Here is a 27,498-nt window from a genome sequence, read left to right as displayed (position 1 = left end):
TTGTTTTAAAGTTAGCTTGAATCCTGCCAGTGAGCCACTGCTGTCTGCAGCAGTCTTTTCTCAGATGAGTTGTCAGTTATACAGTGTTTCCAAAACAACAGTACATTTTCAAAATATTTCAGCACTAAATGATGCAAAACACCAGTAAGAATTAAAGGAATATTCTGGGTTTAATACAAGATAAGCTCAATCAAAAGCATTTGTGGCATAATGTTAATTACCACAGCAGCAACAACAACAAAAATCTCCTTTTCTTAAAAAAAAAAAAGCAAAAATCATGGTTACAGTGAGACACGTACAATGGATGTGAATGGGGACGATTTTTGGAGTGTTTGAAGGCTTCTGCGAATTACACGAAGCTTGTAATTTTATAAGATCACTTAAATTATTCCTCAGTTAAGACTTGAGTAATATTTGAGCTGAAAGTTGTTTCTAGGGGTCATGACATGAATGCCTTATTTTATTTTCATCCTTGACATTCATTTTTAATGTTAGTAAAGTGTTTTTTTCTACCATGGCTTCTGTGTATGTCACCATCAAGACACACCAACTGTTATGATTGGCTAACAAGGTTAAAAAATGAAAAGCCCTTTAGTCATTTGGCCTTTAGACAGTTCCAAAAGATTGTCAAGATTTTAACAGTTTTTTCCAAGAATAAAATAATGAAATCTTGCAAGCAACATACGAAATCCCCAAAAAGCGCACAGGCCAGATAATCATTGATATAAACAAATTAACGTATGTCCCAATTATGTAATGCAAAAAATCATACAACAACAGTTGTTCATAATTTGTTGATAAAATAATGCTATTTAAACAGTCAAACACAACGTGCAAAAGTGACTGTTAATAAATGTGTATCCAGCTGTAGGGAGAGTGTTATTATAGTATCCCTTGATAAATTTGCCACTTAAATAAGGGAAAACTGGCATCCCAATGCATTCATTTCAGCCAAAATGCAGGACATCGTGGCTATAAAGAGACAAAAGCAGAGAGGAAGCAGGCAGCCTTACTGCCATATACTTCATTGTTCCCTATCAATTCAGTTCACTCGATATTGTCACAAGCACAAAGGGGGAAGTCCTTCTAGATGACCTTGTTAACCCTTATTAAACCACACCAATCTTCTGATTGGCAATGGTGTCTGAGCCCTGCATTTAGGCACGCAGTTGGCCTATATAAACAGGCACTCAGCCACCATTTCGTCAGAACTTTCTTCCTTCAAGACTACAGAACTTAGTCTTGGAACCCTTCTACTTTGCCGTCGATATACACTTACAGCAGATGGAACTGCTCAGCAAAAGACGAACAAGGCGACTCGTTGTCTGTGCTCAGCGTCTGCACTGAGAGGCTTTCCGCTCCCCTGTGTGTTCCGGTGAAGAGTTCTCCACATCACCATAGAAGACGCTCTTGGTGAACGGGTTCTTCAATTCAGACGTGAAATTCTACCTGCTTCCCACAGCGGTCTGGCTGGAGTTACTGTATCCTTTTTATAAATATACAATATTTACTGAAGAGCCACTTGCATGATATGTGTCTTTTTAAAGATGTTGTTCTGCAAGTGTTTCCTATGTGAACTGCACATCCCACTATCTGATGAGCACAAGAGCTGTGTTCACTGCCTGGGCTGTGGCCAAGCAAAAGCAGCTCTCATGGAGACAGACTGCCCTCACTGTGAGGGCACGAATCTCAGAAAGTTGCCCTCTAGGATTGACCTCGTTCTGAGGAAAGATCCAGTCTCTCGTACCTGCCCAACCGCCTCTTCAGTGCTAAGTCCCGAGGAACTACATGAGGAGGCACAGTGGGGCAGTAAGGTTGAGCTGGAAGAAAAAGAGGAGGATATCGTGTCGGCGCAAGCCCTGCGAGCCTCCTGAACATCTGATCAAACGTCCTTGCCTGTCGACGTTTGATCAGACAATCGAGCATGGTTATACTATTCAGTTTGTACACTGACACCTTGCTTCACCTGTGTTTTAAAATCTGAGGTTTGACCACAGGATGCACCGGTGTTGCACATAAAACGCGATAGAGACTGTCCCAGACTGCAACATGCATAGCGAGGTTTACAGCCGTAATTTTCTCATTATATGCTCGCAAAGCGCCCATTCAAAATGATAACTCGGGAACAGATCTTATTGACTGGTTTGCATCAATAGACCTGAAGGACGCATACTTTCATGTTCCAGTTGCACAGTGTGACAGGCGGTTTTTGAGACTCACGTTTGAAGGGACTGCATATCAATTCAAAGTCCTTCTTTTCGGTCTGTCTCTGGCTCCCTGCACGTTCACGAAGTGTTTCAATGTGGCGCTCACCCTATAGAAAATTAACTGTGTGTGTGTTTTGAAAACTGTGTGTGTGTGATTTGAGTGGTGGTGGCGTAGTGGCTAAAGCACAGGGCTGTTAATCAGTCACAGGTTCTAACCCCACGGCCACCATCATTGTGTCCTTGAGCAAGTCACTTAACTCCAGGTTGCTCCGGGGGGATTGTTCCTGTAATAAGTGCACTGTAAGTCGCTTTGGATAAAAGCATCTGCCAAATGCATAAATGTAAATGTAAATGTAAATGTGAAATGTGAAATACCTCAACGATATTACTAGCCCAATCACAGTCACTATTGAAAGAACACAGAGACTTGGTGCTTTGCCATCTGAAAATTCTGGGTCTGAATGTCAACTGGGTGAAAAGGTCACTTTTCCCCAGCCAGCAAATCTCCTTTTTAGGGGTTTGTCTCGGCTCTGTGAGTTTGCATGTGCACCTCACGAACAACCGCATACAGACTATTCTTCGGAGCCTGCCTCAGTTCAAACTGGGGGAAACCTTGCCACTGAAGTCATTTCATTCATTCCGACTTGTTCAGACAACACAACACTAGTGGTGTCCATAAATCACCAGGGTGGACTCTGATCACCACAATTAATGAGCATGACACAACGTCTCCTCCAATGGAGTGGCCGTCACCTCTTCTCGCTGTGTGCAACACATGTTCCTGGCCGTCTGAATTTCAGAGTGGATCTGTTGTCATGCTAGGGAGTATTACCAAGGGAATGGAGATTTCATCCTCAAACAGTGATGAGGATTTGGGAAATATTCTGCAAAACAAAAGTCCACTTATTCGCCTCCATGGAGAACGGCCACTGTCCCCTCTGGTACTCCATGTCCCAAGCTCTGCTGGGCCTGGACGCATTGGCTCACAAATGGCCGGTGAAACACAAGTATGCATTTTCCCCCGGTGCGCCTCTTTCATTCTGTTATCAGCAATGTCTGAGAGGACAGGGAAACAGTTCTATTAATTGTGCCGAAATGCCCCAATCAGTTTTATATTCTGGAGATGACAGAAATACTAGATGGCCCTCTGTGGGAAATAACGCTGAGGAAAGACCTTTTCTCTCAAGCACAAGGCATGATTTGGCATCCCCATCCAGAGCTGTGAAACCTACATATGTGGCCTCTGAATGGAGCACATTGGACAAGCCAGAATTGGCTCAGTCGTTGATGGATACCATTTTACAGGCTAGAGCACTGTCCACGAGATGCCTCTTTGCACTTAAATGGCACGTGTTTGCAAACTGATGCTCTTCACGTTGTAAAAACCTGGTGAATGACCCCATAGCTGAGATTTTGACATTCCTTCAAGAGCGGTCTGATCTTACCCCATCAATGCTCAAGGTTTATGTAGCGACTATTTCAGCATACCACGCCCTGGAGACTAGCTCTCGATAGTGGTCCTGATCTGTCAAAAGCCACCATTAAACCAAGAAAAGGCTACATGCCTAAGGTTTTATCAAAGTCCTTCAGGGCTCAGGTGGTTCATTTACAAGCCTTCTTCCACCCACCATTTAATTCAGATGAAGAGCAATCTATGCATATGTTATGCCCGGTGGGAGCATTGCATACATATATTGAGCGCACCTGTCAGTATATGCTGTCGGATCAGCTCTTTATTTGTTATGAAAGATGCACAAAAGGAATGTCCATCTCCAAACAAAGGCTCTCTCAATGGATCGTTGACGCAATCTCCCTCGTTTATTAATCACAGGGCGTGAATTTCCATATTGGTGTCAAAGCACATTCAACCAGAGGCATGGCTTCTTCATGGGTGTGGACAAATAGTGTGTCCTTACAAGACATATGTTTGGCAGTAGGATGGTCCTCACAAAACACGTTTGCATGGTTTTATAAAGTCCTCTCTGTATAGAGCGCTTCTGACTTTAAAGCGGGTGAGCCAAAGACCTTATAATGGGTGGGCTACCAACAATAGTCAACATAGCCACCTAATTATATGCTGTTGAACAGCTTCATTTAAAGTCATAAACACTCCCATAAGAAATTAAACCTACTTTCCCAACCTTGTGTTGAAAGAGTTAATAATCCATATTGTGCATAATCCATTACTACATACAGATCCCAGACTACATTAGTTTCCATCTGGCAGTCGCCATGTGGGCAATTCATATACACTTTAATATGACTTATAAGTCATCGGTCTGTGACTTCTTATGACTATATGTAATATTATCACTCTGGGAGTGTAATGTCACATAGTGCGGCGTGATGGGATACCATTCCCCATAGTGCTTAAGGCAATGTCGAGTAAACTGAATCGATAGGGAACTCGGTTCCCTGAGATGAAGGGTACGAGACAGTAACAGTTAAAGGATGGGCATGGAGGAGGTGGGAATCGTCTGAACAGTAAACAAAGTTTAATGGTAAAACTCAACTTAAAACAACATGCACCTCACGGCCTGGCCACACCCTCCTCCTCGTCACACTCGTCACACACACGCATACTGTGCTACAGTATCCTAGCTGCTTTTTCTCTCTCACCAGAAGCGACAATTACGTATGTTGTGGAGGTGTGGACAATGCAAATGACACATCACTGTGACATCACAATTAATAACAATAATACAATAAAATACAATAAAACAATACATTTTCTTTTTGGACTGGAGAGGAAGCTTTGAGTTTTAAAACTTACAATATGTTTTTATTGTACAATGACCTCTTGTAGTAAAATTCCTCATGTCATGACCCCTTTAAATTGGTCATTTTAGGGTTTACAATGTTACGTTGTCATGGCAACAGTTGTAAAATTGGATATAACTTTAAACATAAAAGGTTGGTAAGCGATTTTGTCACACAAAAATCATGTTAACATGCGCGTTGTTCTACTTTTGAAACCTTGAGTATACAAATGTTTATGGATTGACCTCCTTCACTTTCATTTTAAATGCCTCACTGTAACCCAGATTATAATTTTTTTTTTAAGAAAAGGAAGAACCAGTCAAAATACATTTTTATGGTAATCAACATTATGTCAAAAATGCTGTCCTTCAAGTTTAACTTGCATTGAACATGGAATATTCATTTATTTTTATTCTCCCAATTTGGAATGCCCAATTCCCAATTTTGCTTTAAGCTGCCTCCGCATCTGAGACCATAAATCTATGCATCTTATCACGTGGCTCGTTGAGCACGTTACCGTGGAGACATAGCACGTGTGGAGGCCCACGCCATCCACAGCGGCATATACGCACAACTCGCCACATGCCCCACTGGGAGCAAACCACATTATAGTGATCACAAGGAGGTTACCCCAAGTGACTCTTCCCTCCCTAGCAACCGAGCCAATTTGATTGTTTTGGAGACCTGGCTGGAGTCACTCAGCTCGCCCTGGGATTCGAACTCGCAAACCAGGGGTGGTAGCCAGCGTCTTTACCACTGAGCTAACCAGGCCCCCGAACCCGGAATATTCTTCAAGTATCCCAGAAAGCAGTGTAATAAATAAATGTATAGTCTACTAATGTACTGATATACAGTTGAGTCAACAAGTGAAAGTCCTTATATTTTTATTTTTAATGACAAATTATCAGAGAAACGATTTGTGTAAATGTTTAATTGAAAAATGTCTGAGTTTCTTAGTATTTGAGATCTGCACTTTTGCTTATAACTACAGCATGCTCTTAAGCTGGCATGACCAAAACCTGATGATCATGTTATTTCTGCATATGATTTGAGAATGCTCTAAAGATGCTGTGTGCTACAATGGAAGTCTGACTGTCTGTACCAAGTACAAGAACATGGTGTTCCCAAAGAATTTTGCAGTGAAGAATATTTAATAAGAAAATGTTCCTGTAGATTTTTTTTTGTAGTATAAAATGTTTTTTTTTTTTTTTACTTCTCTACATTATTCAAATCACAAGAAAACATTTATTTCTCACACAGAGTCTTTTGTAAATTTTATACTATAGAATGACCAAATATTTTATAAATAAAATTTCTAGTCACAAACAAAATAATTTTATTATCATCTAGAATATTCTATATCTACTTGCAATATTAATGAAACAAACAAAAACATTCTCTTTCACACAGGATGTTTTATCGGGTCAGGTGTTTACCTGGCCCACTGACAGGTGATATAGGCCCAGAGCGTGATTGACTGGAGCCAACTGGTGAGCCGACCGGTGAGGGTGAGGGTCCACTGCGCATGCTGGGGACACGGGGCGAGGCGTGGGGCGAGAAGGGGACTGGGCGGGGTTACTCTGCTCGCCCTGACTACTGGTGGAACCTGAAGCACTGACGGCTGAACTGAGACCCGCCTCGGTTCCTGTGGGGAGGTCATCTATAGAGCCAGAGAGATCCTGAAACAGATGCACAAGAAGAAGCTGATATTTAAGATCATTAGTTCATATTTATCAAAATATGTATTTTAGAAATAGGTAATACAAAAATGAAAAGGTGCTGTGCCAATGTTCTTGAACAGGGTTTCTGCAGGTATTATGAAGCTAAATTTAGGACCTTTTTAAGACCAACTAAAGAAAATGTAAGGAATGTGTGTGTGTGTGTGAGGTCCAGATTTTGACAATTGAGAGACTAATACACAACTATTACAAAAGGTGTAAACAATTATTGATGCTCAAGAAGGCAACATAAGAAGAACCAAGGGGCGCAAACTTTGAACAGCACGATTTGTGTAAATAAGAGTACATTTTGATTTATGTAGTTTTTGAAGGGCAGTACTACATACAAATTATAATCTAAATTTGTATACATTCTGAAAAGGGTGTGGAAACTTATAAAAACAAAAGGGTTATGCAAACTTCTCCACTTAACTGTATAATAGGCTATATAGTTTGTGAAAAAAAAATTCACGATTTAACAACATTTTTGCTTTTTTAAATGTACAAATTCCATGTAGCCTAAACTATCCATATGATGTCATATTGCATGTGTAATTATGAAATGGATCACAACATTGTAATCGATATTAAAACTATTAAAAATTCAAAATACAACCCACACATCTGAACATATAAGTGCTTGTACTACGTAAAACATGCAGTGTAGCTGTCAAAATGTGACATTGTCTGATTTACTCATGGGGAACATTACTGAAAAATACTTGCTTACATATTCACGTGCTGCACGAAGAAATAGATCGGCTTCTTTCAGCTCGTTGTTGAAAATAATTTTTTTATTAGTGCATTTCTACTTGTGCTGAAAGACAGGATGACGTCATTGCCATGGTATCCAGATACATTTCAGCAGATTTGCAGAAAGACTAGAATGAAAGTATCATCAAATCAGCGTGCAACGCTTCAAAATTTCTTCTCTTATCTGCCAACGATACCAAAGACAATAGCGAGAAGAAAAATGAGTACATCAAGTGTAAGTAAAAAAAAAAAAATCAGAGAACCTACAAGCTGAAACCAGTACATAATTACAATGTTTAGAGAATTGTCGGGACACACCTCTTCAAAATGGGACGTCTGGTCACCCTACTTAAACGCAACGAGAAAACAATCTCTCATACAACATGTAATGCCATGACATTATGAATTTAAGACTTGTTGCTCCGATTTAAGACCTTTTTAAGGCCTTATCTTGCGAAGGGGCGAAATGAGACTTTTTAAAGGGGTCATGACATGGGTTTTTTTTATTGTATTATTATGTTCCCTTAGGTGCAATTATAGTATTAATATATTTTTTTTTAAGAAAAACTTTTAAAATCTAGTGATTTATGACCTTTTCCCACCCTGTTTCTCATCCTCTGATTCAAACAGTCTGTTTTGGAGGCGTTTTCCATTTAAGACTTCAGTGTTAACGCTCACTGTTATGATTGGGTAACGCCAGTGCCTATGTATCAATTATTGACCACCCAGCCAGAACAATATGCAAGTAAACTAAGTAAAAACACTGTGATTATTCATAATGAATGAAATTGCGCTTTAAAAAGTAGTTTAAAGTTTAAAATAGATTACTTACAGTTTGCGTCGTCGTTGTTCCCAGAATATTCGGCACGGACTTATCTTTGAGCAACAGTTTTCTGGCAAAGCCAGCATCATATTGAGATTTGTTCTCAAAACAGTCATCCTTAAAATGTACAGAACAAACGCTTAAGTTAACACTGCCGTGACTGGGACGTCACTGCATCCATAAACTGCAAATAAACTGCATCCATTTTTCCCAGACGTCTGGATCTTTCGGCAGCTTATTCAGAGGTTTTGTTTGACCACAGCCAGGAACAGCACATCTGTGTGGCATCGTAATTTTCCTGTGCATAAGTAGTCTCTGTCAGAGCTCGCTGTCCATCGACTGAACACTTGTGAGGCGCACGGCGATACGAAATGAGCGTAGTTGTCTTGCGCTTAAAGCGTAGTTATCTTGTGCTGGAGGCGGTCATATGCAAACGCTGGTACGTCACTTCTAACTGTCACGTCACTTCTAACCATGAATCCAGAACGAGCTGTATTTTGAGCTTGATTAAATAAATGATTCGTTTAGAATGGGGAGGACGTCTTAAAATATTAAACTTGCAGGACGTTTTAATGATACAAAGACCTCTTATATACCAAAAGATCAAGGCAAATTTGGTTTCTCATGTCATGACCCCTTTAAGACCCGCGGAAACCCTGTTGAACGTCCACCAGACTATACATAATTTTTTTTATAATTTGTGAATTTTATAAAATAATAAATTAATGAATTAAATATTTTGTCACATTTATTAATTTATGCCTCTAGAAAGTCTAAAAATATTTTACAAGAATTGTACTAAATTTACCTCTATAAATGAGTTTTGTCGAAATCTGAAATAATCTCATAATTTGGCAACAGGCTGAGGGTAGTAAATGCACAAAGAATTGCATTTCTTGTTTCCAAATAATTCTTCCTCAAAAGTATTAATATAATAGTTAATGGTGCCATTAAGTAACAAGAATCATTAAAAGGAACTGAAATTGTTAAATTACTTATGATTCTTATTCCTATGTATCACATGAAAGGAGGCATTATTTGAACAGTCCTTATTTATGTAGGATTTCTATCTTAGAGTGCAGAACAGCAGTTCTGAACCTGTAGAGACTCAAAACTGCTTAAAGAAATGTAGGTCAATCTGAAGATATTGTAGAAATGTCAAGTGCCTGCTGCTAAAATTAGAACCTGCACCAATCTGAAACCTGTGAAAAAAATCCACTTCTCACTAGGGGCCCCAGCTCAAGGTCTTTACCCCACGGGTGGTCTGGCTTGTAGCCAAGGCCATAGACCAACAGGCACTGAGGTTATGTCTGCAAATAGCCTTAATTAACTGCACAACTATTATTAGTTCCCAAACGTTGAGGTGATAACAGCTACTTGCCTGGATTACTGCAGAGTAACTTTGCTTGAGTGGTTGTTGAACCACCCAGTGTTGTTCCCCGTGGTCAAAAATGCATCATTGATGATTTTGATAGTATGGCATCAAAAGTACAAACAATCTTTTGGAACTAAAAAGCCCCAAGGCGAAATAAAACAAAATGTTTTACTTGTAACAGTCTCAAAATTTTAGACTTATCCTGTAACAGGTGCTGAAAGGCTGAGGAACAAAACTTCCCATCAGCCCTTAAATCCACTACACATGAGCTCAATGAATGACTGTGATGGAAACTCAGTCTTCACATTGCAGACTTAATTATGATAACCTAGTTAAGAATGAAGAGGAACACCTGCTAAGTTTTATGCAATATTGCATATCGACCTCAATGGCAAAGTGTCATGAAGACTACTGGCCAACTACTTGCAAATTTCTTCACTGGAAAGTCTCAGCTCAAGTCATTTTTATTCATGAAGAAAGTGATACCTGATAGGACAATTTGGTAATTTTTTTCAGAAAACGCTACCTGATTGGTCGAATAAACTATAATCAAACCCTAAACCTAAAATGAGTAAGCACTTTACTCATGAATGAGTCTTCCCTTGCTGTCGCATGTTTCGGAAATCTGCAAGCAGTGCCACCTCTGAATACAAGGCAAAAGTGCCATGGCAAAAGAAATCAAATGAAAAGTTGTGAGCTTGCAGTCTGTTGTCAAGCTCTGCTGTCTAATTCACTAACAAAATTCCCATATGAGCCAGTTTTTGTTCAAATTACATTTGTAGACCTAGCTGAATGAAATAATTACAGCAGAGCTTTTTAATAAATGGTTTTGTAATAAATTAAAGAAGGTTAAAATATGTTGTCAAGCTCAATTCAAGTTTAAGTTTATTGTCATTCTAGCAACATAAAGGTATACAGTGGAACACAATTGCAGTATGACACAGAGAGCCAATATTCGATCTCTGGTCGATATCTATTTCTCCTTTTAACTTAAGTAAAACATTTTGTTTTAAAATGGCATCATGTTCAATTCATTTCAGCAAGCTTATCTTCCAAACCTCCTACATCTTCAACCTTGCACAAAGCTGAGGCTTGATTTATGTCCATAATTATTAATATTCGTTAAGTTTCTGGCTTCTTTAATTGATGAATGCAATTATTCAGGCTCATTGGTCATTCAAAATCCCTCTCTTTCCATCTCTCAACCTCCACATCTCGGCAAAGAGGAAGACAAATAATGAATGTAGTGGGTCTCTCTTCTGATTGGTGAGATTGAGTAATGTTCTATTGCTCATCATTCCACATGACAGCCCCCGTTCAAGTAAATTAAAACCAGGAAGAATTATGCAAGGATAATTGGGCAGACAGGCATGGCCATATGATGCTCTGCAGTTTTTGAAGGAGCTTGGAAAGAATTCAAAACATGGACTGAGGTGCTTTGTTGAAGAAGAGAAAAAACTTCACTAAGCTCCGCACCTTTGATTACTGTTACTTAGCATACATACAAGCTTTGCAGAACATTATATAGAAGTGAAATAGAAATTTACATTAACAGCAGGAGTCAATGTGGATCAAGTGTGGAATTGTAAAGCATTATTAAGAATATTTTAAATATAAAGCTCTCAATGAATAAAAATTTTCCATCATTGGATCAGCATTGAAGAAGTCTTTGAAGGAAATGGCAGAGGAAGCTGAGAAATGGAACATTTGTGATATGTGGTGAGGTAGTAAGTGTAGAGATGCACCGATTACCGGTGTGACCTGCCGATACCGATTTTTCCGGTTTCGATTTTCTTACTAAGAACCATTATTGACTGCATATACAAACAAAATCTACCTTTCTTCAATGCTAAATTTTATTTTCATAATAAAATAAATTATTAAACATTACAATTTCCCCCAAACTGCACTAAGTTACAGGATCTTCTCTCACTTAAACAACTCTCAAAATAAAGTGCTCTGTGACTGGAAAGAGGTACAAATAACAACTGCAAATGAGTTGCTTTATATAACAAATGTAATTTTCCACTATTTTTATAAATTGACCTTTTTCTCTTTATTACTCGTCTAACAAAACAATTCTAAAGATCTGAAAAACTGAAGTGTCCAAAACGCTCAACTTACATTAGTTGTCCAAATATCAGTTGTAAAACTGAGCACTACTTCGGGAACGGCTTGTAACCATACCTGTCAACACTCCCGTTTTTCCCGGGAGTCTCCTGTTTTGTTATTTCTCCCAAAAAAAGCTCCCGTAATTTGTATGGCCCAAACCACGTTATATGAATAATCACATCAATATATTATTCCAAGGTTATATATATACTATATATGTATAGTTGCCAGATCTTGAATGAAACGCATCCTACTCAAACAATCGGAACATCAAACAAATTACAAATCATTTGTAACCTCAACCGGGCAACCTACAACCCATTTGCGCTGTTGATATCTGTGCAGGCAGTAGACGCGGGATGTTAAATCATGCATTACTGGTAGATGGGAGAGGAAGACTCAGCTGGTGCTCCGGTAAAAAAAAACAAAAGATACATGTAATTTTAACAACAGCTGGATGGAAGAATTTTATTTGATATCCCGAAGCCATATCAACAATGCCCACGCCTTTTGCAATGTGTGTCGCACTGATTTTAACATCGGACACGGTGGGAAAAATTACGTTACTCAGCACATTAAATCACAACGGCACAATTTCTATGTATTTAGCCTGCCTCTGCAATCCAGCACCCCACTTCCCCTCTCCCAGATTTGTGTACCCAAATGTTGACAGGTAACAGGCTGCGTGTGTGACATGATACGAGATTAAACAACTCGGGCATCACGATGTCGGAAAGTACCTCCTACTCTATATTGAGGAAATTTATCAGATTTCTGAACCCTTTGTCCTCAACTATGGAGAACAGCTGGTCATCCAGGGCCATGAGTTCCATAATTTTCCTTGTAATTGCTTTGGTCTTTTCGCTGCTCATACCAAGGAATGTTAGGAGAGGCTGCTGACTTGTGGCTGGCTCTGAGCTCTGGCTTGTCACTTTTTAGCTTCTTTTTTAAAATGGGCATGTTCAGCTGGGTGATTGTGTTTTAAATGTCTAATTAGGTTTGTTGATCCGAAAGTTATTGTGGTGGTTCCCCCACGGTTTACTTTGGCCTTACAATTATTAAAAATGTTGAACTTTATGTATTCTTCACAGTGATGATCTTCCACGCCAATGACATGTTTACGTGCGGCTGTGACGTTATTGCCTGCACCGCTGGCAACAAAACGGACCGGCTTGGAATCGGAAAGATGTGAGGCTGACCGACCGGTCACCGGTCCGAAATGAATTATTTCAACTGACCCACTCTGTCCTTATCCAGAGGTTTCTGAAGAAGGATTGAGTAAAGGGAGCAAAACCATGCCAAGCTAGGTAGCCGGTTGACCCAGTCTCACTGTTTGTCATCCTGTCATTGGAGGGCGGTAGGTGTAGTCTGATAGCTAGTCTTTTCCAACAAAGAAGAGGACCTTGGAGGGGGGGGGGATGGAAAGGATCTGGTTTCCAGCTATGAGGGATGACACAGAGACGTCCCTGACCACTACCCCATCACCAGGAGATGTTCCGGGATTAATGGGGTGAAACATCTGTGATGGGTGGCTCCTTGCTGATGACCCCATAACTGGACAACTGAAGGGCACTGGTAGAGGTGCAGCAGGAAATAATATCCAGCAGGTATAAACAGCTACCTGTGCATCTGATTAATCAAATTAATTACATGATATGACACTTAATGAATTGAAGTAATGGCAAATTAATTGCATATTTAAAAATTTGCTGAGAAAGGCCCTCAAATAACAATAATATCCCCGTCTCGAGATCCCTGCATTCAGAACTGCGCTCCATCCAGCTATGCTTGAACGCAAGAACGCAAATGTGTTGTTGCTAGTGTCAAGCAAGCCTAAATGGTTTTTTTGTCTGTCCAGCTATGCATTGCCAAACCAGCTGGAGTTTCATTTACTACCCCCAGAGGAAAACAGGAGTTAGGAATATTCTTTATTACAATCTGGGGGCATGATTAACTGTATTTCTTTTTATTGCTATTTTTATATAAATAATTTATATAATTAAATTCTAAAATAACGTGTTTAATCAACAGCCCTTACATACATGTATATCTACATACATTATGTGTGCGTATATATATATATATTATATATATATTTGCAATGACACTCAAAATTGAGCAACTGAATCTACCACACCAATCAACTGAATTTACCACAGATGGACTCCAATCAAGTTGTAGAAACATCTCAAGGATGATCAGTGGAAACAGGATGCACCTGTTCAATTTGGAGTGTCATGGCAAAGGCTGTGAATACTTATGTACATGTGATTTTTTTTTTATTTTTATAAATTAACAAACTTCTTTCACATTGTCATTATGGGGTATTGTTTGTAGAATTGTGAGGAAAATAATGAATTTAATACATTTTGGAATAAGGCTGTAACATAACAAAATGTGGAAAAAGTGAAGCGCTGTGAAAAATTTCCGGATGCACTGTGCAATATATACTGTATGTAGATAAACATGTATATTAAGGCTGTTGATTAAACACGTTCGAATTGCACATTCGAATGCTAAAACTGTGTTTTAGAATATTCGAATTTCGGATTTGTGCCAAGCACTGACGATGACTTCAGATTGATCGCATTCTTGCACTAAAAAATGCTAGACACAGTGCAACAAATACAGTTTAACAGAAAGCAGAAATCTCAAGATGCTTTTAAAATTTAGACTCAGCATTTAAAAAAAACAGCACTCCTGCACGAGATGCTGAATAAACCAAACAAAGCGAAACAAAGACGTTCGCCTATCATGCGTTTACATAGAAGAACAAATGGATGGTTGCAAAAGTGTTGTGAACAGCCCCTTACAGTTGGTGGAGGTACTTGGCCATTGTGTCCTGCCTTCTTAAAAGCATTTACCAGATTAAGCAATGAGTTTTTTAAACGCTTTGTCAAGAAAGGAGTTCAACTTGGAAATGTGTGTCTGTCTCGAGATCCTTGCGTTCAGTTCCATTCTGTTGTGTTCGGTCTGTTTGAACAGCCCCTTGCCTGGGCTCATAGTCTGAGCCGGATTACCACCGAGTTCAGCCGAATACCATTGCCATCTGTGAATATTGCTACCCTACATACACTGTAATGAATAAAAAAAAACAGCCAGGAATGTTATTTGCAGGGACAAAGTATTGCCATGTCAAAAGTAGAAAATAACTGACAGACTTCAGTTCAACAGCTACCTTTTTGCGACATATTTTGTACATGTTGGGCAGCGCAGTTTGGGAAAAATATGGTCGCGATGGCACAGTGTATCTTCTGTCGAGAGTTTTAACGAGGTGTTTAAACCCACTTTTTTAGAGCCATGCACTGCTCGTATTCGGTAATGTGATTGTGCTCCATGTGTTGAAACAGATTGGTGGTATTACCTTTGGTCGTTGAAATGTATGGGATCAATTCCATGCCACATATATTTGCAAAAATATAAAGTTTTGCAAAACAAAAAAAGTATTGAGCAAACAAAAAAAAAAATTTTAAAACAAAAATTAAGTATCACAAATGTAAAATAAAGTATCGAGAGAAAAAAAAGAAAGTTTTGCAAACAAAAATAAAGAATTCCAAAATATAAATAAAATATAGCAAAAATCAAGATGTAATTAATTGCAAAAATCAATGACTGTTGTAAAATAATCTAAAGATCTTTTATCCTTTTTTATCTCTGCAACAGATTTTTAGGCAGCAATGATTTTGCCACACATCTTTTTCTTTGCAATGCCTACTAATTATTTTGCAATGCTCCTTTTAATCTGCATTTCCATCACGTGTGAGCTCGTGATACCGTTTTGCCTTTGCGCTTCACTTTTCTCTGCGTTTCACTTTATGGCACTGTTTTGACGTGGGGGTGGAGTCAGGGGATTGGGGCGTGTACAACGGGCTCAGTGATGCCTCTCTGGAAGTTACGTCATTAGCTTGAGACACGGATCAAACATCATGGCTGAGCACAGGCATGCAGGTGGAACTCAGGTATATAAAGTTGATTGTTTAAGCGTTTTCTTCAGATAAAGAAGTTAGAGATCAGTTAAAGCGGTGGATTTATTAGCCATACTCGCTAACATAGCCAGCATCTGCAGTTTATTCTCTCTCAATTGATTGGACTATTGATTGACTCTTATGTTTATTTTATAGATTATAATTGTCTATACCATAGTATGTTGTCTTCTAAAAAAATGTAAACTCCATATTTAGATGTAACATTATCACTGTGAAAGGAGACAATAAATAGATTACAAATAAAAAGTTAAACGATCGTAACAAACGTGCATGTGTTCTGTCTTTAAAAATAAAGTTTTGAAATAAAATGTTCACATCCCCTATATTCTTAACCCTGCGTTATACAGCTATGTGGCATGGGGGGCGTGGTCGTGTGTCAGTCTGCGGGAGAGAGAGAGAGCGGTAAGGCTTGTCACCTGGTTTGTAATTATCTCTAACACCTGTGTCTTGTTGTAGTGATACGGAGAAAGACATTTAAAGGGACGCCAAGTGTCGAGAGGGAGAGAGAAAGTGGATCTAGAAAGCTCCACAGAGTGTGATATTGTTTTGTTTATGTTTACATTTCTACGGCGGTGACCGTCGTATGTTCGTGAAAGAAATTAAAAGTGCTGATTTCAAACCTGCTTCGCTGTCTCCTGACTCCTCCATTGCTCAACGAACCTGTTCACAAGCTACTTAAGTTCTTACAATGCTAACAGTAAATGTACGTGTATCAAGGTCATCTCATGTAATGATTTGCCATGTCACATTTAGCAGAGAGAATATCCAGATGTCGTGACGAATCTTATTAGTGTTCTAACTCAAAGCTTCGGTCATATTCAGGCAGCTCAGGGTCAACAACAACAGCTTTCTCCTGCTGTTTCTCTGCCTCGAGTATACTCAGCAGGATATAACCAGGTTATCAGCACCTACTCTTAAGAATCAATCTGTTAAATTTGTTTTGCTTTTGCACAATTAACATTATAAGTGATGTTCTTTTATTGTTTGTAGATCGTTTCCTGGGATGCTTATTTCTTACGATCGTTTAACTTTTTATTTGTAATCTATTTATTATCTCCTTTAACAGTGATAATGTTACATCTAAATATGGAGTTTACATTTTTTTTAGAAGACAACATACTATGGTATAGACAATTATAATCTATAAAATAAACATAAGAGTCAATCAATAGTCCAATCAATTGAGAGAGAATAAACTGCAGATGCTGGCTATGTTAGCGAGTATGGCTAATAAATCCACCGCTTTAACTGATCTCTAACTTCTTTATCTGAAGCAAACGCTTAAACAATCAACTTTATATACCTGAGATCCACCTGCATGCCTGTGCTCAGCCATGATGTTTGATCCGTGTCTCAAGCTAATGACGTAACTTCCAGAGAGGCGTCACTGAGCCCGTTGTACACGCCCCAATCCCCTGACTCCACCCCCACGTCAAAACAGTGCCATAAAGTGAAACGCAGAGAAAAGTGAAGCGCAAAGGCAAAACGGTATCACGAGCTCACACGTGATGGAAATGCAGATTAAAAGGAGCGTTGCAAAGAAAAAGATGTGTGGCAAAATCATTGCTGCCTAAAAATCTGTTGCAGAGATAAAAAAGGATAAAAGATCTTTAGATTATTTTACAACAGTCATTGATTTTTGCAATTAATTACATCTTGGTTTTTGCTATATTTTATTTATATTTTGCAATTCTTTATTTTTGTTTGCAAAACTTTCCTTTTTTCTCTCGATACTTTATTTTACGTTTGATATACTTAATTTTTGTTTTAAAATTTTTTTTTTTGTTTGCTCAATACTTTTTTTGTTTTGCAAAACTTTATTTTATTTTGCAATACTTTATATTTTTGCAAATATATGTGGCATGGAATTGATTCTATAGAAATGGTTTTTCTGCAGTGTTTACATTTGACTTCATTTTGTTCGGTGTCTTCTTTACTGAAGCCAAAATGTGTCCAAACGACGGACACTGCGTTTTTCTTTGGTATAAGCTGCTCCTGTTGCTTAGTTGACTCTGTGTTTGAATTCGCCTCCATGTTTCTCCAATGCCGCTGACTGGGCGGGGTGGAGTCAAGTGACTACACACGCGGTAGTATGTTTTTAAGGGGAAAGTAGAAACAGGATTAAAAAAACGAAATAACCAACATGGGAAAATTACGTCGGTTAGAGCTTCTGAATTTCGGTTTCAATTACTTTGATTAATCGTCCAGCCCTAACTGATATACAGTATTTCTGCACAGATTTAAAAATGTACACTTAAAAACTGATGTCACAAAAGCCCATATTTACAGAATCACCCTGAAGTGACTATCACCATGTCACAGAAAAGCCTGCGTTATCATTAGAGCCACAACTTACCTTAGCATGCTGCTTTAAATTGGAGCTGAAATTTTAATCTTGAAATATCCCCTTGTCTTGGTGTTAAATGAAGGCATTGTTTGACAAAACGATTTTTTTTCACTGTGCGGAACAAAGAAAGTGTTTCACTTAGATTGAAGAGTTTGATGATGCAGCAGTGATTGTCGGCTTGATGACAGTCGGCTTGAGTGACAGTCTGTGACAGCACGCAGCTGTCGAAAATGTCCCATTCAATAATCTCTCAATAAATTGCACATTTTATTTTACATTGCACACCCAGTAATGTAACGGCAGGAACGCCGCCCATTGTAACAAAGTAAAAGTACATTATATATATATATAACATCGAATTAATTACATGGTGTCCTGATTAATTAATCGTGATTTAATTGCATATACAAATATTTGCTGAGATAGCCCCTCATATAACAATAATTCAATATATAATGATGAAATAATTATACATAGTTATCTTTAAGTATTTAACAATTATATATATATATGTAAAATATATATATAATAAAAAAATTCAGATAATTAAAATGCATTACATTCTTGAGGCAGAAGAGTTAATCATTGATAAGATAATATAAAAAGCAGCTTTAGAATACAATGTATTGTTTACTACCATATTATTGATCATAAGTCAATCCTTGGCATACAGTTCACAGCAATCCATTTCACAAGTGAATTTGTCAATCAGTTGGACATTTATTATGAGGGCTTGTTTAAGGACCCGTCAATTTACACCTGCGTCATACATGCTTGTGTAGCGTCTCGGGTGCGTGGCATCATAAACATAAAATGTTTAGGTCATTGTATAAGTTAAATATAGTTTAATACTTAATCTTTAAAAACAAATTGAGATCCCTTAGTTCGCATTTGTGCTCCTTCAAGTGTTTTGAATGCAAGAACGTAACGCATGTCTGTGCTGTGTGTTGTTTTCTTCACTGTATAAACTGTGCTCATGCAGCTGAAATTTTAATGACTGCCCTCTGGAGTAAACAGGTGGTACTACAAGCCTGCATTTCTCAGGAATCTTCCTTATTACGGTGGGGGCATTGCAATTAATTGCGTAAATTTTTTTAACGTGTTATTTTTTTGTAAAATTACGCGTTAAATCGACAGCCCTAATGTATATATAAAAATACCCACTTTTAAACCTACACTATAAGTAATTTCTTTCACAAAAAGTTACTCAAATAAATGTAATTTCAAACCCTTATCATCAGGTGTGCGCAAAAAGCCAAAGAAATGGAGAGCACGCAAGAGTAGAGAAAGGCATCAGGAAAAATTAATTAATTAAATGAAAGCATCACCCACGTCTCACAAACTGCTGCCTCATTATTTTTTACTATGTTTTCCCCCGTTGTGTGCAAATCAGAGCAATAACAGATGTAAGCTCGTCTTTCATGTTGTTTGTTTGCATGTTATCACGAATAAACTCTCCTATTGTTATGTGCATGGGTTTGTGAAAGTATTTGGGGATAGTAGATTTATTTGGGCACAAATGGTCATGTGTTTGATACACCTGGTCAGCAAACAGTCGTGTTTGTGCTCCGACTTAAGTGTATGCGCTTAACGTGCATCTACACTCACCTAAAGGATTATTAGGAACACCTGTTCAATTTCTCATTAATGCAATTATCTAATCAACCAATCACATGGCAGTTGCTTCAATGCATTTAGGGGTGTGGTCCTGGTCAAGACAATCTCCTGAACTCCAAACTGAATGTCAGAATGGGAAAGAAAGGTGATTTAAGCAATTTTGAGCGTGGCATGGTTGTTGGTGCCAGACGGGCCGGTCTGAGTATTTAACAATCTGCTCAGTTACTGGGATTTTCACGCACAACCATTTCTAGGGTTTACAAAGAATGGTGTGAAAAGGAAAAACATCCAGTATGCGGCAGTCCTGTGGGCGAAAATGCCTTGTTGATGCTAGAGGTCAGAGGAGAATGGGCCGACTGATTCAAGCTGATAGAAGAGCAACTTTGCCTGAAATAACCACTCCTTACAACCGAGGTATGCAGCAAAGCATTTGTGAAGCCACAACACGCACAACCTTGAGGCGGATGGGCTACAACAGCAGAAGACCCCACCGGGTACCACTCATCTCCACTACAAATAGGAAAAAGAGGCTACAATTTTCAAGACCTCACCAAAATTGGACAGTTGAAGACTGGAAAAATGTTGCCTGGTCTGATGAGTCTCGATTTCTGTTGAGACATTCAGATGGTAGAGTCAGAATTTGGCGTAAACAGAATGAGAACATGGATCCATCATGCCTTGTTACCACTGTGCAGGCTGGTGGTGGTGGTGTAATGGTGTGGGGGATGTTTTCTTGGCACACATTAGGCCCCTTAGTGCCAATTGGGCATCGTTTAAATGCCACGGCCTACCTGAGCATTGTGTCTGACCATGTCCATCCCTTTATGGCCACCATGTACCCATCCTCTGATGGCTACTTCCAGCAGTATAATGCACCATGTCACAAAGCTCGAACCATTTCAAATTGGTTTCTTGAACATGACAATGAGTTCACTGTACTAAAATGGCCCCCACAGTCACCAGATCTCAACCCAATAGAGCATCTTTGGGATGTGGTGGAACGGGAGCTTTGTGCCCTGGATGTGCATCCCACAAATCTCCATCAACTGCAAGATGCTATCCTATCAATATGGGCCAACATTTCTAAAGAATGCTTTCAGCACCTTGTTGAATCAATGCTACGTAGAATTAAGGCAGTTCTGAAGGCGAAAGGAGGTCAAACACAGTATTAGTATGGTGTTCCTAATAATCCTTTAGGTGAGTGTATATCTGTCTTTGGCGTGCACCACTGCGCAGCTGCAGTTTAAACTGATCTCAAAATCAATTCTGATTCTTCTGAGAATCAATACAGTATCATTTGAGAAAGTATTGCAGTGCATAGCTGAAACAATTTTCCCCCAACCCCTAGACATTAAGTTATATGGCACCAGTGATGTTTCAAGGTTGACACTATGAAACCATAGATAAAGAACCCCAAACATGATGCTGGAGCAATTTGGGGCTTTGCAACCCAGCCAGTCATTAGAAGAGACAATAGATAATTGCACATCAGTGTGGGGGAGGGACACGGACACAGTGTTGACGGAGAAATTCTCTCTCTGTTGTGATGCCTGACAATCTGAGAAGAGCATGACATATGTTTGACAAGAGTGCTCCCCAGATACAGAGCGTGTGATGGAGTCAGGAGAGGAGATGGATTAGGCAACCACAAGAGACACAGAGGAACAAAATACATCCTTCTGACAGGAGAAGGCAACAATAATAAGTCTTCATACTAAAAAACACTGTGACACAGATAGACTGTATTTGTGGAATAAAAAGGTCTATATTTCATACAACAGGTGAGGAGGAAGATGAACTATGCAGTTTATCTATGTGCATAAAAGACGAGTTTGATTAAACTTGAATGAAAATGTAAGTGTGAATGCCAAAGACTTCAATCACAATGGGTGTGAACATAATGCTAAACAGAAACAGTTACACTATTGGCATCAAGTAGAGTCCTTTTTCAGGATTATTCTGGCCACTTAGACAGTCTTAGACTTAGACTGCTTAAATTGATACATTATGTCTAATCTAGCTTCTCTAGGAATTTGGCAGTGCGATTCTGAAGATATTGTAGGCTTCTGTCTGATGAATTGCTTATGTTCCAAGTTTGTTAGTCATTTTGGATAAAAGCATCTGCTTAATGACTGTAAATGTAAATGGTGTTTTATAATATAAAGATATGGCACATTAAAAAGACAAACAAACCCAGACTGATTTGATTTTCTCAATGCTTAATTTTCATGCTTCCAAACCTTTCATATTCAACAAATCGCATCCATGTGTGTTAAGCAGGAGACACAGGTATAAACACGGAGAAAGTGCATGAAAGTTAAATCTGCCGGGGCAGCACGGACATTGATAAAAAACTGTTCGCATCAACTTCACATGCATTTATCTGATCCGCAATCTGGAGTGTACTGTGTGTTCTAGTGTACTGTGTGGCGCACTTTTCTGTTAAGTTTTGATTCCGTGCAGTCCCATGTTGCTCCGCAATCTTTTTTCATTTTAGTTTTACGCGGTTTGTGTTGTTCGTTATATGTTATTTTAATATTGGTTTCACGCATGCTAAGATAAGTAATCATTCGTGTCACTGCGTGTACCGTATTAAAGGCCCTGCATCCATTCGGTTCGGTGTGGATACATGTACCATTGCAGTCAGAGTAAAGACAGATAATCAGATCATTATAGCTTTACTGTTTGTCTGTGTATTTATACAGAAAAGTGAATAAAGATGTCTCCTTTTTAAGACAGAGTAAAAATGTACAGAACTGATAAGAGAGTTTGTGTGTATGAGAGAGAGAGAGAGAGAGAGAGAGAGAGAGAGAGCATGTCAAGTCTCCTATCATTTCATCTTGTCAGTGGTAGCATCAAAGTGCTGTCCAATAGAGCATGTAGAATTGCTACCATCATTATACATACACATATCAGCATGCACAACTCCTATTCACAGCCCATTAAACACTAAAGTGTGACAGCAGCTTTCTGTTTTGTCTGATGTCATTTCTTCAGTTGACAGCGTAGATAGCAGATGTCTATGGAGGATCAGACTAGCTCAGCAGGTGGCCTGTCAAAGCCATCCCAAGCATCATATCTCACCCAGAACATTTGAGAGCCCCCACACTCACACACATGGCTTCAACTGATACAACTGAGTTCAGTGGATAAGGATAGGAGCTTTCGACATGCTATGATTTTGTTCTTAGATCAACATCTTTTGGTATTCCTGAAGCAACATTTCTATCAAACATCAGACTTTATGTTCAGGAATAGGATTAGGGCTTGTGTTGGGTTATGTTATGATTATGTTTATATGTCAGTAATGTTGTTCCAGGACAAACAAAAGATATCTGGGGAAGGACAGGAGGAAGGATGGGAGGACAGAAAGGAAGGAAGGAAGCAAGCAAAGTAAGTAAAGGAGGAACGAGGAAGGCAGACACCCATCAGCAAAATCACAGTCCTCTTTTAATACACAACTTGCAGGTTCTAATCCAGGATCCAATAACTATAAGAATCTGTATGATTCAGCCAGGTCTCCTAAGCAACCAAATTGGCCCGGTTGCTAGGGAGGGTAGAGTCACATGGTGTAACCTCCTCGTGCTCGTGATTAAGTGCTTCTCGCTCTCAATGGGGCAAGTGGTAAGTTGTAGAGAGTAGAATGAGCCTCCACATGCTGTGAGTCTCCCCTGTGTCATGCACGTGATAAGATGTGCGGATTGACTGTCTTAGAAGCAGAGGCAACTGAGACTTGTCCTCTGCCACCTGGATTGAGGTGAGTAATCGTGCCACCATGAGGATTCCAAAATTGGGGAGAAAGGGAAATAACAAACAAATATATAAATAATAATAAAAAAAATCTCTATGATTCACCCATTTGTGCATAGGGTGGAGAAGTTGTTACAGCTCATGGTAACCAGAAGGTTGTTGGTTTGACCTCTGCAATGAGTGAGCCGGTGCCATGACCATCCTGCCCTTGAGCACTTAAACTCTGCTGGCTCAAGGGGAAAAAGCCAGTAAATGGTTCATGGTGACATTCAATGGTGACATTGTGAAAGTTGCAGAAACAAATTCTTCTGGCCCTTGTCATATGGTGACAAACAATTCAAAGATTAATTTACTACACTTGAGAATGGCGATCAGCAACAGGCTGCTTAGTGGGTGCTGCCCTTGGACTAGTGTACTGTAATGGCATATTCACACCAATACCAAAACTAACAAGCCAAGCGAATTGCAGAAAAAGGTATATTCACTGAAAAAACACTCCGTGCCAATGTGTTCTTCGCACAAATTAAAGGTTTTCCATTTGTCTTCAAGGCACATGATGACTATATTCTGCTTTCCACAAAGTTAACAGCTCTAAAACAGAATAAAATTCAACAATTAGCATCACTGAGGTCATGCATATATTTAGGTGCTGGGTAGGGATGTCCTGATCAGCTTTTTTGGCCTCCGATCCAATATTTAAATATTAAATATCTGCCGATACCGAGTCCCGATCCGATACTTGTATTTGCCTAGACAACAGAGCTGCAGACTGTTTTTTTGTTTGTTTACAAAAATAACTAAGTAAACAAAGTAACTAAAAGGTGTCTTCAACTTAATGCATTTAACTTTTTTAAAGCATTTTTATAAAACTCGCATATAAAATCAACTTCTACTTAGAATGGTGTAATAGCTTATTTTAACTTTAATATTCAGGTACAAAAATAAATCACAAATCCACTGAGTTCTGTATGGATGAATAGAAATCTTACATACACTTATAAATGGTGTAAACAGCTTGACTTGAATAGTCACAAAAAATATATTCTATAAAAAGGAATTCAAAATTTCGCAATTCCACTTAAAATTGGCGTAAACCGTTACACTTGAACAGTTTCAATAATGAAACTGTTATTAATAGTTCTGTTGTCAATATCAAAATGCCATTGTGACATACTGTCAACCACAAAAAAACATGAAAGCATCACACACCACAGAGATACATTCAAAAATATGAAAAATATATTCATAACAAGCTCTAAAACTGCTCCAGTGAGAAATCATTAATATCTATGGTCTGTTTACTGTCTTTGAGATTTACTGTAACACAAATCACTAATTATTAAGCAAATGCATGAAGACGCGGTGCCGTTATTGAAGGTTAAACAGTTATATTTATTATTAGTGGTATTGTGACCAACATTAATCTGAATTAAATTGGGATGATGATGAGATATTGAGAGCACCTGAAGAGTGCACGTCTTTGATTGACACAGAGAGCACTCATGTTAAAGAGAGTAAAGCTAAAATAGCTCATGATTTAATTTGTTTTTAAACCTGTTAGCGGCCTCTATATCCTCTTCCTGTTGACTGTGCAATGAGTCCGAATAACTACTATAACGACTCTAGAAAATGGGCAAATTAATATTTATATGTGTATTCAAACCGGCATTTTCATCTCAATTACATCGTGTCTGAATGTTTATATTCGTGAATGCTTAGAATTGCCATCCTCCAGAGGCCATTCTGTCATGCTTCAAGGGCTGAGAAAGCACTCACTCATTAGAGCAGTGTATGTGTGATTCCCTGCATGCTGCAAAAAAGATCGGCCCTAAATCTAGGCACGATCGGCCAATCACGGATTTAAGACGAATATTGGCCGATTTTGATCGCCGGTAGATCGATCGGGACATCTCTAGTGGTGGGGCCTAGCTTGTAGTCAGGGTTCCGATACTCCCAGAAGGTGCTCAACAGGGTTCAGGTCTGGGCTTTGTGCAGGCTAATCAAGTTCTTCCACATCAGACTTAGTAAACCATTTCCTTATGGATCTCACTTTGAGCACAGCAGCATTGTCATGCTGGAACAGAAAAGAGCCTTCCCAAACTGTTGCCAGAAAGTACAGGAATCTCTGGAATGTCATTATTTGCCATAGCATTAAGATTTCTCTTGAATAGTCAAACCTGTTAATTAGAAAAACAGTGCAAAAGCAGACCAGAGGGGAAAGAGGAAGGGAGTCATTCAGAGCACATGCATATTCCTGAGAGGGTACATTTAATTCTGTCCCAGAGCAAGACAGAGATAAATGTATGAAAGGTAACTCAGCAAGGCAGCAAGCACACTTCACCTCAAGTGCACTGCATACTCCAGTTCCCAGCTGCTCTGAGACTTTGACACTCTTTGACTGAGAGGGGCTTCTGCATGCACACTAACATAAGGGCTTCCCCTCGGTAACCCTTTAATCTGATCTTTGTTAAAAGAAGACATGAATTTGTAATTTCCTGTCAAAAGCCAAGAAGTCCATGGGGTAAAGCTACGGCAAGACAAAGCTCCAACATTTCGCTGGCTGAATGACTTCCTTGTCAAGGTCTTGGTGTAGGATCCAGTAGGCTGTGAGTTAAAAAGTGACTAGTGTTTGGGGGTTCAAGCACCCATATGAGGAGCATTGGACGGGTGGTTTACATCTCCTAAGACAGCTTGAAGAAGGACACAACTGGAGACCACTTCCAGGGACACTTTCACTTCAACTGCGTTCTCTTTGAAAAAGAGCCATCCATCAATACTGGACCCCGACTCCCTTAATACCCATATTATCTATCAATAAGCCAATAACCCAAATAAAAAACAGTGTTGTTAATGATGGCAATGAGACTGCCTGGAGGCACAAAACAGCTCAGTTATTATCTTTCCTTGTAACACTGCTCTCTGGAATACTTGATTCTGATTAGTCAATTGTACCATTCTGCAGTCAATTTTTTTTGAGTACAATAGATCAATTTAGAACATTATTTTCCAGGGACAGTATAGTTACTGTCCCTGGAAAATAATGTTCTAAATTGTTCTATTGTACTCTACACTTGCTTTCCTGTCACAAAATGACTATTTTATGTTTAACCGATATTTCGTGTCCTTTTTTTACTTGGCAAGTACAACTGATTCACATATTTTGTCAATAAAAATTAAAAGATTCTCTTCTTGCAAGAACTCCAAAGAATGTTAACGGTTCCTTCGGTAACTCTATCATACAGGAAGTGTCACTGAAGTTACTTGAATATAGGATAATTGAGACAAATTAAAATGTTGCCTAAAGGTTCTCCAGAGGGTTCTGCAAGTATGGCATCAGAGGAACCCCAAATGGTGTCTCGATAATCTTTTTTTTTTAATTACATTTTTACAGTGTACAGTCTTTTTGTTACTATCGCAAAATAAATACTTTCAGGATGATACAAGACCCCTCTTTGAATCGGGTTTTACTTTGCAATGATGACTGGCTGACTGTACATTATCACTTACTTATTGACAAGCTTTCAAGAGACAGCTCGTTATTTATGTGGCGAGATGTCAGTGAAGGGAAATGAAGAGATAGATAAAAGATTTCAGTGAAATGTATAAGAGCTGCTGCTTTCGTCTCTCACGCAAGCAGTGACTAATGCACACGTCTGTGGAGGGAGTCAGGCTGCGCTTGATTTGATGAGCTGTTGATGAGAGCAGCCTGGTTTCCTGCAGAGAGAGAGAGACTTCAGAGAGAAAATGAGAGTGAGACACACACACACACACACACATGCACAGGCCTCGATCTATCCTTCACTTCCTCCCCAAAGAGCAGCTCCAACCAATCACGTCACAGATTCTCATTTCCCTTATGTCCCCTGCCAACGGCTTAGCCAATCAGAAGAACCTCTCATCTGGTTCATCAGCACAGCTCTGGCAACTCTCTCTCCTCCATTTTCCATCCCCTACGTGCTTGTTCTAATTATGTGGAACAAGTCACAGAGCACGGAGAGAGGGAGTGGCATCAAAGAAGCACTGGAAGACAGAGTGCAGTGGAATGTTGGA

General features: G+C 39.0%; 1 protein-coding gene across 1 annotated transcript in view; it reads right to left on the bottom strand.

Moving 5' to 3' along the window:
* arid1b (AT rich interactive domain 1B (SWI1-like)) overlaps window positions 1-27,498 on the bottom strand; it is a 146,827-nt gene that overhangs the window by 43,630 nt on the left and 75,699 nt on the right. The window contains 2 exon segments of the mRNA XM_052098566.1: window positions 6,404-6,532; window positions 6,535-6,646. Coding sequence (XP_051954526.1) covers window positions 6,404-6,532; window positions 6,535-6,646 — 241 coding nt within the window.

Source organism: Xyrauchen texanus, chromosome 30 (assembly GCF_025860055.1).
Source record: "Xyrauchen texanus isolate HMW12.3.18 chromosome 30, RBS_HiC_50CHRs, whole genome shotgun sequence".
Lineage (NCBI taxonomy): Eukaryota > Metazoa > Chordata > Actinopteri > Cypriniformes > Catostomidae > Xyrauchen > Xyrauchen texanus.
The sequence above is the reverse complement of the archived record's forward strand: the minus strand, read 5'-3'. Positions and strand labels throughout refer to the sequence as shown.